The following is a 16,920-nucleotide window of genomic DNA, read 5'->3' on the forward strand; positions in this document are numbered from 1 at the left end:
CTGTTTCCAAAAGCTTCAACTTGTTCCTGACGGGTACTTCTCCCGGGGTCTCTTGCACCTGTCTCCTCTCTGCCTTCCTCATCATCTGCTCTCTTCTGCTCTCTTCTGGCATGATTGGTGTAATAACATTGCTGAAGGTCTTGTCCAGAAAGATCTCGTTCTCTCGGATGAGCCGAAGGTCCTCGAGTTCGTTCGTCAGCGCTGCAATATGCCTGAGCTGACTTACTCAGGCTTGTAAAACAAATAAACGTATGTACTTTAATGTGGCATCTTCAAAAGAAGTTAGTTAAGTTATATTCTAGATAAATGAATCCCTTCAAGTAAGTTGGGAAGATGAAAATGTAACAAGAATTGGATAGGACTAGCCCTGTACTTCAGGTTGCACCTGCCCACTTCCCCAACTTTCTCAATACTTTAATATTCAATCAAGTCCACTGTGGTGTCTTAAAAAGTTGTCATGGATTGATTTGTCCTCCAATTTGAGTTCATTCCCTCCTTATAACAACACCAGTTTTTCCAAAAACGTAGCCTCAAGGTGTCAGGAAATTTAAGGAGCATTTACAACAATACACAAATGCTCATCAAGTTGAACAGTGATTGAATGGCCATTGTGCAACTTAGTTGAGAAGAAAGATTTCCAGTATTAAATATGGATGAATAGGATTATTCAAAACTGTCAGATAGAAACCAGCACAGGCCCCTAATATTTAGAATCATAGAGTCATAGAGATGTACAGCATGGAAACAGACCCTTCGTTCCAATCCCTCCATGCCGACCAGATATCCCAACCCAATCTAGTCCCACCTGCCAGCACCCGGCCCATATCCCTCCAAACCCTTCCTATTCATATACCCATCCAAATGTCTCTTAAATGTTGCAATTGTACCAGCCTCCAGCACTTCCTTTGGCAGCTCATTCCATACACATACCACCCTCTGTGTGAAAAAGTTGCCCCTTAGGTCTCTTTTATATCTTTCCCCTCTCACCCTAAACCTATGCCCTCTAGTTCTGGACTCCCCCACCCCAGGGAAAAGACTTTGATGGACATTTTGGATCTATGTAATTCTGTGGAAATGAAAAGATGAGAGAGGAAGTGATGTGGATTATTTGAAGTATTTCTTATGATGTTTCATGGGTAGTTATGGTCTCACAGTCTTTATTAGTGTCTAGTTTTTTCCTGCAACTAGCTATTTTTATTTTCACCTCTCCCAAGAGTTGCTGCTAATAACTGGTGAGGAGAGTAATGCACACAATTACGTTATGAAATGGGCAGGGTGGACATTTAAGGGCCGAATGTGTTTTCCCAACATTTTCCTCTGATATGTTGTACAATCTGAGATGTAAGTTCTAGCTAGTATTTAACCTGCAGAATAGCAACTCTTGGAAGGATTCAGTGGGCTGTAAGACTGTACACCAATATTACTGCCTTGAAAGGACAGCAAAAAAATGTCGAACAGTTTATGAAGAAAAGCTTGCAGCACACTTGAAACAGTTTCTTTTTATAGGATATTTTTGAATAGCCTTGCTATGGAATCTTTTCAGATGCATTTGCCGCCAGTACTTTAGATGTTGCTCATGATATTCCGCAATAGCTATATAGAAACGTGGGAAACAGCATCTGGAGTGGAGCATTGGGCCCTTTAAGACTGCTCTGCAATTCAGTATACTCATGGTTTACCATTGTTCCTGTATTTGTTGGAGCATTTTTTTTTGCCTTTCTTGGATCCATAATGAGTTCAAGCCCAGGTCCTCTGAATCTGATTATGCGTGAGCAAGAATTTTCCATTTCCCAAGGATTTGGCAGCTGTGATTTCCATTGTCTTGTGCTTCAGAATACAATGCCTTTAAAGAACACCAGAAGCCTTTAGTTCTGTCATTATGTTCATGTGTAAGTGATCTCCAGGCAGCCTGCTGCGCAGGTGGGAGCTGCCTTAGATTACATAACTGATGTAAATGCCAAATGTTGCAGGAATTACATCATGTAACTTCACTCAGTGATAGCAAACACATTCTACTGTTCCTGTCAGGTTTGCACACCATCAGTAATTTCTACTCTGTAGTCACTAACTGGGTTCTTCACCTGCAGAGTATAGTCGTTCCCATGGAGTTGAACCTGTGATCCTTGGAGCTTCATGGTGTCAGTCATAATTGTTGACACAAACTTTCCTGAAAGAATATGTCATAAAATGAAAAAAAAAACAAGTCTTAATACGTTGCAACTTTGTCCTCACCCATCATCCCACCAGCCTGCACATCGAGAGGATTGTAAGTTGCCATTTCCACCATCTCCAGCAGGATGCTACCACCAGACACACATTCCCTTCCCCTCCCTTGTCAGCCTTCTGCAGGGACTGTTCCCTCTGGGACACCTTAATTCACTTCTCCTTCACTCCCAATACCCCACAATGTCCATGGCACCTTCCCCAGCAATTGCAGAAGCCGTAACTCCTGCCCATCTACTTCCTCTCTCCTCACTATCCAAAGCCCCAAATACACCTTACAGATGAAGCAGCACTTTACCTGCACTTCACTCAGTCTAGTCTACTGTATTTTCTATTGACAATGAGGTCTCCTCTACGCTGTGGAAACGAAGCGCAGACTGGGTGACCGCTGGATCATTCTGTCCGCAAAAAAGACTCTGACTTCCACTTGCCTGTCACTTCAACACACTGCTGTGTTTCCTGGCCAACATCTCTGTCTCAGGCTTGCTGTAATGCTCCAGCAAAGCTCAGCACAAGCTGAAAGAACACCTCTTTTTCCACTTGGAAACTTGCCAGCCATCTGAACCTAATATCAAGTTCCAACAATTTCATGGCTTGAGGCCATGTCTTTACCTCAACCCCCAACATACCAGACCTCGTCACCAGATTGGCTGCAACCACACACAACCGTAGTCCCCATTAGCGGGCATTCATTCGCCCAAGCTGACTTTTAACCACTCCTTTGTCTGTCCAACTGTTTTTCTCTCTCTTTGGGCTCTATCTCCACTTATTATTTATTCTCCCCCCTCCCTCCACCCCATCTTCTGCTTAAACACCAATCTTCTCCTAGTCCCCATCAGTTCTGAAGAAAGGTCACTGGACCTGAAGCGTTAACTCTGATTTCTCTTCATAGAAGCTGCCGGACCTGCTGAGATTTTCCAGTAATTTCTGTTCTTGTTTTTGATTTCCAGCATCCGCAGTTCTTCTGGCTTTTTGTCTAATACTTGGGCAACTGTTTGATTTTTGAAAAGAGTGTCTTTTAAAAACTTGTTATCTACAATTCTATACAGGAAGATCATCTTCCAGTTTAGATATCCAAACATTGCTTTATTAATATAACTCGCCCAACAGTAAGCTAAGCATCAAGTTTTTCCATAGTCTTCTCCCTCCCCATCAGTGCAGCTTCTTTAAGGCTACATCCTTCCAAAAATGTTGCTTTCTTTAATCTGTGATCTCTACGTGTTGCCACATCATGAGTGATCACGCCTTTAGTCATATAGGCTTTAGCTTCTGTAATTCCCTCCTAAACATCCTTTCCACAATAACCCTCTCTTCTCAGGTGCTCCTTTTTTCACAAATGCATGCTCACATTTTCTAATAACTTTCTAAGTTGACCAGCATCAATTTTCATCCAACTGTGTTCTTGAGCTATTTTATTTGAGGACATGCTAGAAATGATGTTTATTGTAGTAGACCGGGTGGAATGAGGCTTCAGTGTATATTATTGGAAATTTACTTTTTAAAACTTTTTAAAATATGTCCACTCAAATGTTATTAAACACAACTAAATCGCTTGTTCCTACCACCAAGTGACCCTTTGTACTTTTCCTTTCTTATCCACCACCACCTAATTACCCGTTTTTCCGAATACTCAATTTGCATACAAAGACCATCAAGCGCAATGCAGTACCACCAATGGTGAGGAAAAAGGTAGGAAGAGAAGAAGGGGATTAAATTAAAATTGAGTTGGGGGGAACACCAGAAATGTAACCACTGGATGTCATTATAGCAAACAGTTAAGCAATTGATTAAGTAATTGACTCGGTGGATATGAAGGGGGACAGGTGGATACGAAGGGGGACAGGTGATATTGAAGTCTGGACGAGCTGTAAGACTGAGTAAGAGGGAGCTTACAGTGCAGTGATAGTATCTCTACCTCTGATCCAGGAGGTGGAGCACAGGTTCAAGTCTCACCTGTTCCAGAGGTGTGTAATAACATTTCTGAACAGGAAAATCTAAACTAAGTGGAATGAAAGTAGGGACAGCTCTTGCAGTTATACCAGACAACAGGAATCAGGGAACTATAACAGAAGAATGAACTCCAGGAATGCACAGAATGTGGTCAACAGGTGCTTTAGATGTGACTCAGAAGACCGTTAACGCAATGTGCAATGAAATATTCTAAATGGAATAACAAGGTTTGTAAAATTATGCATAGCACAAAATGTTTGGAATAAGAACATGGTGATACTGATCAGGCAGAAATTGTACTATTTACAAGAAGCATTTGTTCAGTAATGAAATTATCAACTTATTCAGTTGCGCTGAGTTAGACATTAAGTGCATGAACACAGTATAATAAGCGAATTGGTTCAAATGTTACCAGATTCTTTAAATAGCATAAAAAAGAAGTAAATTTAAGAACTTTAAGAGTTCTACCTGCTTCAGGTTTGGTGATGTAAGCCTTAACTCAAAAATAGGTGGGGACCAGACTGGGGACACTGGCTAAGTTCTGAACTGACAGTGGTAGGGAATTTGCCAAATTACATAATTAAAAGAGTTATGTGTAAAAATCTGAACACTGTGGTAATGAACACAGCAGTGGAAAGTCCCATCATTAACGAAATGTGTGAAAGAAATCCTATGGAAATAGATGAGATCCTTCATAAAATCTTTGCAGACCAATTGAATTATAATTAATATCTACCATGGCATGGGCACAAGAGCTCACTATGCATGGTTAAGAGCTACAGTCCATATCAGTTGGCTTTTGGGAGAAATCTAAAAGTTCTTTCAATAATGAGCAATGATCCCAGACTTGAGAAGGAATCATAATTAGCTTTCACTTTTTCTAAGCACTTGAGTGGTCTGTGTGCAAGGAGAAATGTGCTCATTGAGTTTGAGATTTAAGAGAAAATTCAGCGAACCTTGCAATACCATATAAAATAATCAGAAATACATTCTAATCCAGGGGACATGGTATATAATGAAGGAGTATTTTGAACAACGAGGTCTCCCACTGAAACACATGCACGCAATGCTGCAGATTTGGTTTTAACAATAAAATGGCAGCTTATTACACACAAATTAAAATAAAAATTGAATAAAGCAAACTGTTTACTTATAACACAAATTTAAAGATTTCATAATAGACAGTGAGATACAAGCCTTTTCATCCCAACAGCACTCATGTAAAGTACTTATACCAGAGGGAATTTACATCTCTTTCACCACAGCTTAATTAACTGTGAGGGTTCAGTTTGTAATCTGGAGAATCTGATAGCTGCTTCCTTGATTCTTCTTCTGGTTGAGGTTAGATTTTCTCAGCTTCACGGTTCAGGGTAACCCCTTCGGGGCTTTAACCTAATACATCTGGTCCATGAGTTTCAAATTAAGCTCCTTACAGTGAGGTAACCTATTTCTTAACAGTTCTAAATGTTCTCCCTTCTTCAGGGGCAATTGTCTTATACATCCAGCTTCAACCAAGACTTCTGCAAAAGTAAAATAAAAGGATTTTCTTTGGCTATAGATTTTTCTATTAAACCAAAAGAAATTCTGAATCCCTAGTCACTTATAAAGCTCACTCAATAACAACAAAACCCCATTATTCTCCAGGAGATATCTCTCTTTCTCTTTTTGTGTTTTAAAAGAAATCACCATGGCTACAGAAATACTTAAAAGTTAATTATTAAATCATTTCATAGACACAGACTAAACCTACATGACAATAGTTAAAAATCTAAACAGTAAAATAAATGGCATTATAACTCACATAAATAGCACATCATATATCACAACCCGAACATGTCAGAAAGTGATGCGGCATCATATGCTTATATTCATGTACGTTGGACAATTGAGAAACAGATTGAATATGGACAAAGTGATACAAAGACAACAGGCAAGGCTATTTGTCCAGACAACAATGACCGTTGTTAGCACTGAAATAACATGTACACCAGAAAGGACCAGCGAATGGAGAAATGCCACTATTACAAGGAAAGCAAGAAAAGCCACTTGAAAATGCAAACATTGGCTAAATATGCAAGATAAGAGATAGGAATTCAGATCTATTGATTGGATAAATAATATAAAGTTGTAGGGGCAAGAAAACATAGTTTGATTTCTGAAAGTGGAACTTGAAGTGTACGTGGCTTTAGGAAAAAAAAATCTGTGAACTTGCAAAAATAATTTTGATCACAGGAGGGTGAGATTTTATACTCTGGAACAAAATACAATGACATGAGCAAGAATGATGGAACAGGCTGGAAATACTATGAAAAATAGAAGCTTTTCTGATTGAGTGGCTATAAATAGTTTAGGAGATAAGTTAGTTAAGAATGCCAAACAAAAAGAATAGGAGAAACAGAAAGAATTTAGTCTTGTACATCAGGTACTGGAGAGCAGACAGACAGCCTTATCATTGAGATGGAATTGCACAGAAAAATGTTTCTAAGATGAGACAGTTAAGGGCAAAGCCAGACAAGTGGCTCATAATTTCAAGCAAAGCTTGGTAATCAAGATGTTAGAGTGGATCTCTCAGTTGCAAAAGATGTGATCTTGAAGGTCTGCCCAGCTCTTTTAGCAACATACTGTTCAGAATGGATGTCAATCAGTTTTAGCATGGAGAAAAATTTCAAAGAGAAATATTTTAAAACCACCTAAAGAGGCAGATGATATTGAGGAGAAGCTATGGAAATTAAACAGATGTGCTTGTATGTGGAATGACGCAGTGAGGATCTGGTATTTCTCAGTTTACATTTGTCTTGCTGAAAGTAGATTGCATTCAGCTTAAAGCTGACAGCAATGTTCTGAAGAAGTGTCATTCTGGACTGAAGACATTAACTTGATTTCTCTCTCTACAGATGCTGCAAAACCTGCTCAGTTTCTGAGTCACTTTCTGTTATTATTCCAACAATGTTCTATTGGTATCACAAAGAGCAATTTCCAGGCATTTTGTGATAACGTTGATGATTTCCTGTGATATGGTTCTGCAGAATTTGAGCGATGTGTGATAGATAACAATGAAAAGTGAATTTTAAGATTGGAAGTTGAGCTTTAGCAGCCTTTAAACAAGTAAGGTTAGACATTAAGCAGAATAATTTTAGAATGAATTTTGATCAACTGACTAACTTGAAAATGTTAATCACATTTTGATGGATCAAACCAGGTACTCACAAAAGGATGATTTTACATCTAGAGAAGAAACAGTCCAGTTAAGAAGTTAATTGGAGTTAAACTAATTGTACAGTCTGCCTAGACCCAATCCAGTTGTAATATATTGGAACTGAATACTATGCTGAAACAAGCCACTGTAGAGGAAATCTTGAAAGCAAAGCAAATTTTAAAGAAATTACATTTGGGAAAATGTATAATTGAGTTTGCAGCTCTGTATGATCCAGAGGATAGGAAGTTTATCTTTATTGGCAAGGCTTCACTTGCTAGTCTTCAGATAGCTATTCAAGTATGGCAGAGTGTTACGTGTTCTTCGTTTCTTACAGGAATCCTATACAAGGGACAGTATGAGAAAAGTTTGCCCATAGAATGTTGTGTGGATATGTTTTCTTTATGGGATAATGAACATTCAACAAAGGGGCGTTGCTTAAAATGGGTAAGAATTGACCTTGCTAGCATGAAAGAAATGTTAGAAAAATAGATTTCTAATAAAATAGGTAGGTGCAAGTCAGCAGTTGTCAGATATTGTCACAAAAAGGTGTTTCTTTTCCAAGAAATCATTGATATCCTCAAAGAGAGGCACTTGGTAGTATAGGAAGTTATAAGAACATTTCAAAAAATCAAATTTTGCTCGGTTAACTTTGTGATCAAGTTTTTAAAATTTAAGTAAAGAAGTGGGAGAGTGAAAGTTTGATTATACTGTATGGAATATGAAAATATGTTGCTGTTCAGTTGTATAATTAAGATTTGTACAATATGAAAAAGGTATCTTGTTGAATTTTCCATAGTATTGTTCAAGGATTGTTTGTTTGCATTAAGTTTTATTTAAAAATGAGGGGAACCAGTTGTGTGTAATAACATCTCTGATCAGGTTCATTGGGAAATATCTAAGACCAAGTAGTTCGAACTCTTGTGGCACATTGATAGTGCCCCTACCTCTTGACTACTAGACCCAGTTTCAAGTCTCACCTGCCCTGTGTCAATGTCAATGCATATGTGAATAGGTTGGATTTTTTCAAACAAATAAAGTAGTGAGGATCATTCCCACAGGGCTTGTATTGTGAAGCAGATGTGTTATGTTATAATTATACAGAATGAAGGTCAGACCACACTTGAAATACGGTGTGCAGTATTAGGGAAAGTGAATAAAACATTTACAAGGATGTGACAAGAACTGAGTAGTTAAAATTCCATCTGCAGTGAAAGATGTCTTCTTTCTGTCTCACTAACTGCTTTGGATCCAGATTGACATTGGATGGGTGCTATTGCGGTATTTTGTTTTCATGTCTAACTGAATCCTACAAACAGAAAGAATTGAAGTGATAACCAAGGATGTTTGTTTCCATAGCAACACTATGAAGTACCAATCGCTATGCAAGCTGTGTTCAATTTGATTGACACCTTCACAACAAGAATCAAGGAGATGGAAAAACAGAAGAGAGATGGCACATCATGCAAGAAAGAAAATAAACCTAGATCATTGGAAAATTTCCTATCCAGGTATGTGTGGTTTTAAAACTAAAGGGTAGTACAATTGAAACACATTTTAAAGTGCTTTTTTTATATTGCTGAATTATTTGTCTCCTGCTGTCTGAACATTAACTTGTACTTTTATGTTGGGAACCAGTCACATTTGACCCAGTGTAAAAATAATCTTGTATTTTTGTGCAGTCACTGTGAAATTATATTTTGGAGACTGGATACGCAACACACAACTTGAACACTGATTTCATTTGGCTGAATCTTAAATTTTTTGGCAAAGTATGAGTTGAATCATGTTTCTTGGAAGGTCCTCTAGCCATGAGACCAAGTGAGGTCTTTTGCCATACCTTACCAAACTCACCTCATTAACTATCTACACTGCCTCTATAGTGATCATCACATCCAATTCCAGCCTCCTGTTATCACGTCATTTTCAGAATAACTCACCACTCAGCAGTTGTCCACTGGAAAATCAGCATCTCTTGAATCTGTCCCATCTTTGAAAGCCGCTGTATACCTGGATGAACATTGGCATTCCGAAGCTGCCCTGCTTAGTCAAGGATACTTCCAGAAGAAAGGGGAAGCGGCACCACAATTTTCCATTGGGAACCTGGAGGTCCTGGTCGAAGGGGTGGTACAAAGGAGAGGAGTCCTCTTCCTGGAAGATCAGCAGAGCAGGCCACACCAACTGACCCTGGCAGCCTGATCTGGGTCAGTGTCACATCCATGGTGTGGAGGAACCAGCAGCAGTAGCATAAAAAGGTCACTGATCTCCTCTATTCTGCCACAGTAAATGCTACACACTTCTTTCCGCACCTCACACCTACTCTATATCTGCTACTACACTTACCTCACTCCAGGGCTCATGCTCTGTCACTCTAAATGAAACATGCATCACCTTCCCTCACTCACCGTCTTCTCTCACCCATTGTCATTCCCCCTCCAACCTCAATGCATCATGCTGGGAATCAAAAATGAGCAATGGCAAAGCAAATGGCTCACAAGGTAAGTGGCTTGACCTGAGGGATTGAGGTAGCACATTGCCTTGTTTGAGGACTGCTGATCAGAATTGGTACTGCATGGCAAGGCATGGGTTATGTAAGCATGCAGGTGGGTATGAAGTGAGTGAGCTCTAAGAGAGCAAGTGAGCAGCCCTGAGTTGTAGCCTGGTCCAGCCTGTGAGCTGGGTCCCAGCCCATGCACACAAAGTGTCTCTTGTCCAGGCTTTCAATACTAGATGCTGGAGGGTTCTGCAAAGCAATGTCTATGCTTTCTGACTGGCCTGTAAGTGGATTGGAGCGATGCAGTGATTTGAAAATGCCACGCATCAGTGGCTCACGATGAAGGTTACATATGGCTGGTGCCTATGGATAATACCTTGAGCCCCTGTTTGTTTATACACAGCATATACACAGCATACACAGCACAGCAAGTGGAGAGCTGAATCCACCAAGTACCCACTCTGATATCCTTATTGTGTTTAATCAACGTGTAGCTAGTTTTGCTCATTTGTTAGGATAGAACATTCGCTATTAAGAGTCAGTGTCAGTGTTGTGGAACAAGGAAGTCGCACAGGCAAGTTCATTTTTCAAATTTTAGAAAAGAATTCTGTATCTGTAAAACTGTGGGTGCCTTCTTAAAAATGCACAAAAGTAGGATTCATTTACAGAACAGCAAAGAGTAAAATAACCACTCAGACAAGGTATTAATGCAGTAAAGCCAACAGTATTAGGAAAAATGCCCAAGTTGTTTGAGTTGATCCAAACAATTCAATCTGTATGAAGCCTGTTAAGGTCAGTGGACAGCTCTTTAATTTTAAGCTTGATACAGGGACGATTGTGATTGTGTTATCAGGTCATTTATCATTGGTGAAGAAACAGAAGTTACAAACATAACACTAAATCATCCAAGTGGAACAGCGCTCAAGATTAAAGGTACATTCTCAGCTGCTGTGCAACACTGAGAGTGTAAGGTAGTACAGAATGTATACGCAATGCATAATCAAGAAACCTCACTGTTGCACGTCTTAGTCTCAACCTCCTGAAGTCATAGGAGATGTTTAATTAGTTACAATGGACAGCAAGCTGTTCAAGAGGGATCAAATTTGATTAGTCTGTCCCAAGACAAGGCAGTCAGAGAAAACATGGTCCAGGAACACACAATTATTAAAGAACCAGCATAGGAGTGATTAATAGAACATTCATTCAACATTAAGAAGAAACCCAAAGCTAAGAAAGAATCTATTGAAATTAACTACAATGGCATAAAAATGTGTTTCATATGCTCAAAAAGAATCAATGCCTGGCAAGCCAAAATAGACAATTCAAGAGGACCAAAAGTCTGATCTAGAATGTGCTACCATTTATCAGTATTGTTTTGAAGGATGGTAAAACCAAAAGTCCCATTAGTTGACTGAGAACACATACCTTAAGCACTAGCAAAATTTCACATCATTGATGACCTGCTAGTAGTTGACAGAAGACTCATTATTCTAGCTTCTCATCATGAAGATGTCCAGGAAAGAGTACATTGTGGATAGTTAGGGATGGTCAGTGTACAGCCTAGGCTCAAACGACAAAGTGGTAGCATGGGATTGCATGATAGATTGAAGATTTCAGATCTCATTGGGAAATCTGTGATTTCATAGAATTGACACATTTGAAAAACACTCCTGCCATGATAGAAGAAAATGTCAGTTGACAGAAGTCGGTAGCGTTTGTTTGCAGGCAAAGAGAAGAGGAATAAGCACGACAACAACCCACTTGAGCTCACTGATCCATCTTTGACTGAAACTGATCAGGAATTTTCTGATTCTGGCCAATAAATTAATAGCAATTTTGAATATGATCTCAGATGATGAAGTAACAGAGGAATATTTCAATTATTCATCTTTGCACAAATTAAAGATGGGATTGCATAAAATTGTGTAGGAGCCAAAACTCAGGTGAGACAACCAATATCCACAAATTCAGGACATGCTCAGGAAGAAATTGTTTGGTTCAGAAACACAGGATGCTTGAAAACAGAAACTAACTGTTTCAACAGAGCAGCAATCTTCAATCAAGAAAAGTCATGAGATTATAAGTCCCCATAATGGAGTCATGCAGCAAACTTGATTCAGCAGGCAAGAGTTCCTCAGAAAGAAATTCAGGAGTAAAGAGTGCTCTCAAGAAGATAATTGACTAACGACTTGGTTTAGCATTTCTGCTATACTAAGTATTGTAAGTACTGCAATTGCTGGAGATCTGAAATAAGGACAAGAAATCCTGGAGATACTCAGTGGGTCTGGGAAACTGAGTTTACATTTTATTCCAATGTATCTATTTTTCAGCCACTCACTGTTGATGACAGGAGCTACTGAGCAAACCCAGGGCCGACTCCGCAATGGTTTTCACTTGCTTTGTTTCTTTTCCTCAGATTCCGTTGGAGGAGACGTTTATTTATTATTTCTACCCCCACTGATGAAGAATGGGCCTATCAACATCAGCTTTATGCCTTAAATTCACAAGCTTGCAACCTGGGTATGATTCAGCTTCTTTACAATGTATATAACCTTCTATTACATAGAAGAGAGCCATTAGGGATGCATAACTGTTAATTTGCTAAGAATTTTGTTGCCTAATCACAATTTGTTTAATTCAGAATGGAAGAAAGCATATAGTTAATTCTTTTGCAACTTACAGGAATCAGCCTAAAATGATTATAGAAGAATAATTTAAGTAAATGCTTAATCCCTGTTCTGGTTCCCAGTTGGAGATAATTTGTAAGGTACACTGCAGTTCACCGAACAGAAGCTTAATTCATGAAGAGTAAACTGGCTTCATTAATAGGGCCTATCTTAAGGGGATATCTTTCAGTTTTGTGTATCTCCAAATGAGAATGACAATTAGAGGCCCCTTTGGACTGTTTACATGTTTGCAAAATGTTGTAAAATAAATACAGGAAACCAGGAGCTTGATTCAATGTGTCACAGAAATAAACAGCACGTACAGTGCCGAAACAGGCTGCTTGGTCCATGTGGTATTTATGCTCCGCTTAAGTCCATTTCCTCTGTTTGTCATCTAACTTTATCAGCAAAATCCTTTTTTTTCTATCTCCTTCATGTTTATCTGTGGATAAACATATGAATTTTTCATAAGTGCATTGACGCTAGTCGCCTCAAGCCCTCTGTCTGGTAATGAGTTCCACTTTTTAAATATTCTTTGGAAAAGCCTCCTGAACTCCTTATTAGATGTATTAGTAGCAGTCTTTTGCTTATGCCTTCTAACCTGCTCTCCCCTCAAGTGGATACAGCTTCTCCTCATTAACATCAGTTAATTCCTGTCATACCTTAAGAACCTTCATAAGCTCTATTGCACAAGCATCCGGTTTGTTCAATACTTCCTGATAGTTATAAGCTCTTATGTTATGTTATCATGTACAAAATCATATTTTGTACTTGCTTCACTGCTTCCACGTTCTTTTTGTAATTTGCATCTGGAAAAATAACACTGTTTTAAAAAGACTAAACATTTTCCTTTAAGTATGTTTCCTAGTAAATCTTCCTGTGCTTGTGCAAGGGCTTACTGAAACAAAATGTAGAGTGAAACTCTTCATTTTTCAGTGTGAGTAATGCAAATCAGAACATTGAGACTTGGAACTTTGTTTAGATTATCATTAACAATAACTGAACATGTTGATATAAAAACAAAAACACTAGAATTCCACAGTAGGTCAGGCAGGCAGCACTAATGGAGGGAAAGAACAGTTCATATTTCAGACATAACATTATATTAGAGCTTCAAGTGTAGCTTTTATGAAGGAACAGAGTAGCGGGAAGGACAATCTGGGTGTTCATCTATACAAGAGAAACTAAGATGGCCAGACCTTCACTGCTGAGTTGGGTAACTCGATTCATGGAGGTAAGGTGAGCAGAGTAGATGCAGAAAACAGGTGGGCCTGCCATTGTTACTTTTGTTGCATTGCTACAGGCAGCCACTGGGATGGTGGGTAATCAAACAGGCTGGTTAGAAGGCCCACCTCAGGTCTCTGGGACTTCACTCCTCTTGCAGTCGACACTGCTAGGCTGTGAATCCTCTACCATCCACTTCCCATGCCACCTTCTTGAAACACCCATACAGTCCCATTACCCCATAGACCAATGCCAACGTATGCAGTCCAACTGCCCTGTATGACTCCCACATTCTCTATGCCAACTCATGGATCTTCCATGGCCATTCACTAAGTATACACTACATTCCTCACCAGTGAACCTTATAGTAACAATGAGCCATTCACAAATCTTCTTTTGAAAGAAATTACACTGTTATTCCTACCTGTTTGTAAAAGTGTGAATCAGACAGACTATTAAATTCCACATAACAGAGGCTCATTTTAAGCCTCCTGATCTTGTCCAAATAAAGTTTGAAACATCAACAAAAGTAATCAAAGAACAATTTGTTAGAATTAAAAGTGGTAATCAAACAAAATCAGAAGGTCCCTCCAGCTGTCAAAACAGTTCACTGCTGAGAAAATCATCTTGTGAATCTGGTCTGTCAACCACACATACATCACAGAGAAAAGTGTAAGAACTCTTTCAGTAGAATGGATGGTCTCATGACTCATGTTTGACTGAGAGCCCACTTTCATTGAATTCATTGGAACAATGTAGAAGATCAAAAACAAGGGTTCTTATAGCACAATGATAGTGTCCTGGGCCTGGGCTCAACTCCAACCTGCTCCAGGGGTTCGTCGTAACACGTCTGAATAGGCTGATTAAAAATGTCGAGATGGCATGGGACAGAGGTTAGAGTGGAATGGAGAATTTAAGTGATTGGGAGATTAGGGTCAGACTTAGAGTCAGTAATTCATTTGTGTTGCTGTTACAGATTGAGCTCAGGTCTGATTAACAGTGGTGAATTATTCCTAAACCAGACACTTGCAAAAACATCATCACAAACTGTAAATCTGATCAAAGTGACTTCTGAAAACTGTCCTATGCTAGAAACTTCTGGTCAAGGAATTCAATGTGCTGTGGTCATACAAGTCTAACATTGTGAATGGCATGCATACGTTCCAAGCTGGAAAGGTGTCATCCATCATTTTGATTTTGGCATCAAATGTGGAGCCAGCATGCAACTCTAAAACCAGCATTAAGCTTTTTGCGTATGTAAATAAGCAGCTTTGCACCCATTTAATGGGCTCATTGATACATTGATGTGTAAAAAGCAGACCTGCAGACAGCCTAGTCAAGGGGATCACTTAAAACATCTTCTCAAGGGTAAGTTCTTAAATAATTATATAATGTACTGTGGAATTGTGAGGTGAGGGGATGCTCACCTCAGCTCCATTTGAAAAACACTGGATGCTGACAGTTATCAATTGCCACGTTTTCTTCAGCAGCACCCCATTACCTCATTCCATCATTCCCATTTGTCTTCATCTTGTGAAGACATATTTCAACAACCAGAAATTAATTTGTTCTTCATTGGCAAGATAGCTAGAGAACCTTCAATCAGCTCACTGTCATCTTGTAACAAAGGTCTGGGAGCCAACATTAGATCATTCCAGTGCTCAGTTCACATGGGAAGGTTGCCCAAACCAATGCCTAAATTACCATATCTAGTTGAGAAGTGAATACGCAATTCATGTCCAGTTAGGAAATTGTAATATTGACCTCATGGTTTTATTCCTGTAACTCATTGGGAACTATATGATGTAACATACCTTTTCCTCGCTTTTTACAGACTTATATTTCCAAATTTTTGCTTCTGCATCTATTTCATTTATTTTTCTTACTCTGTTAATGATTTTGTTTTAGCACTTACACTTCCAAACTAAGTTGAGTGAACTGAGCTAATTAGCTTATCTGGAATTTGTGAATCTTAAATGGAAAGAAGAACATTGCAGAAACATAATAGCATAGCTTTAAGTTTTCCTTTGTAGCATTTACTTAACTAGTTGTGGTCAACATATTATTTCATAATATTAACATAAGGATAAATCTCTCTTTTAAGGTTTACGTCATTTGGCTGTTCTGAAGTTGATGGGTGTGGGTATTGATGTTGGAGGTGTTTTGGAACTCTATCCAATAAATGGTAAGAGTACTTTCATTATGATCAGATATATTTAAAAATACTTATGCTGCTATGAGAGCTGAAATTGTATCTGGTGATGACAGCCAACATGTTCCAGTGCAAACATGGCACTATTTAATAAGTAAATAATGATTGTGCCAGAGGAACAGCTTAAGAAGCAAGAGGCTTTGCAAGATTGCCTGATTCTTTTATTCTCTTTGCTAGTTTTTAAATTAAGGTTATAGCAGTAACTGTTAATCTTCCTTTAGCAGGAAGATGATTCTGTAAGTTTTAATTTTTAAAAATCCTTTAAATCCAATTAAATTACAACTGATTTTGAAGAGGTGATTAAATGCAATGTAACAGTATGCATTCTGTGTTCCCTGTCAGAAGTTACTTTACTAATGAGTGTTTTCTGAGACAGAGCTTTGTCCCTGCATGTGGTGTTGAGAGTGTGTAATGAATGGGGCCTGAGATGGTAGTGAATAGGGTTTGTGTCCTGATGATGACCATAAGACACAGGGTCTTGAAAATTACAGAGTGAAAGGAGGTGGACTGTTTGCCACTCTTGACTAACAGATTGGTTAAAGAGCAACCCTGTGCAGAAAAAGTCTAAGAGAGCTAAGAGAGGGCATGAAATATCTTTGGCGAATAGGATCAAGGATAACCCCAAGGCATTTTATGCGTATGTGAGAAACATGAGAATGACGAGAACGAGGGTAGGTCCGATCAAGGACAGTAGTGGGAAACTGTGTATTGAGTCGAAAGAGATAGGAGAGGTCTTGAATGAGTACTTTTCTTCAGTATTTACGAACGAGAGGGACCGTATTGTTGAAGAGGAGAGTGTGAAACGGACTGGTAAGCTAGAGGAGATACTTGTTAGGAAGGAAGATGTGTTGGACATTTTGAACAACTTGAGGATAGACAAGTCCCCCGGGCCTGATGGGATAATCCTAGGATTATGTGGGAAGCAAAAGAGGAAATTGCAGTAGCGTTGGCAATGATC

The 16,920-nt window shown here is 39.0% G+C and overlaps 1 protein-coding gene across 1 annotated transcript in view; it reads left to right on the plus strand.

Annotated features, from left to right (window-relative positions):
* The window catches only part of ccdc80 (coiled-coil domain containing 80), a 54,350-nt gene that overhangs the window by 30,481 nt on the left and 6,949 nt on the right, over positions 1-16,920 (plus strand). Inside the window, exons 4-6 of the mRNA XM_043700868.1 lie at positions 8,726-8,877; positions 12,277-12,380; positions 15,855-15,935. Of these exons, the coding sequence (XP_043556803.1) occupies positions 8,726-8,877; positions 12,277-12,380; positions 15,855-15,935 (337 nt within the window). The remainder of the gene's footprint in view (positions 1-8,725; positions 8,878-12,276; positions 12,381-15,854; positions 15,936-16,920) is intronic.

The sequence above is a fragment of the Chiloscyllium plagiosum genome, chromosome 12, assembly GCF_004010195.1.
Source record: "Chiloscyllium plagiosum isolate BGI_BamShark_2017 chromosome 12, ASM401019v2, whole genome shotgun sequence".
Lineage (NCBI taxonomy): Eukaryota > Metazoa > Chordata > Chondrichthyes > Orectolobiformes > Hemiscylliidae > Chiloscyllium > Chiloscyllium plagiosum.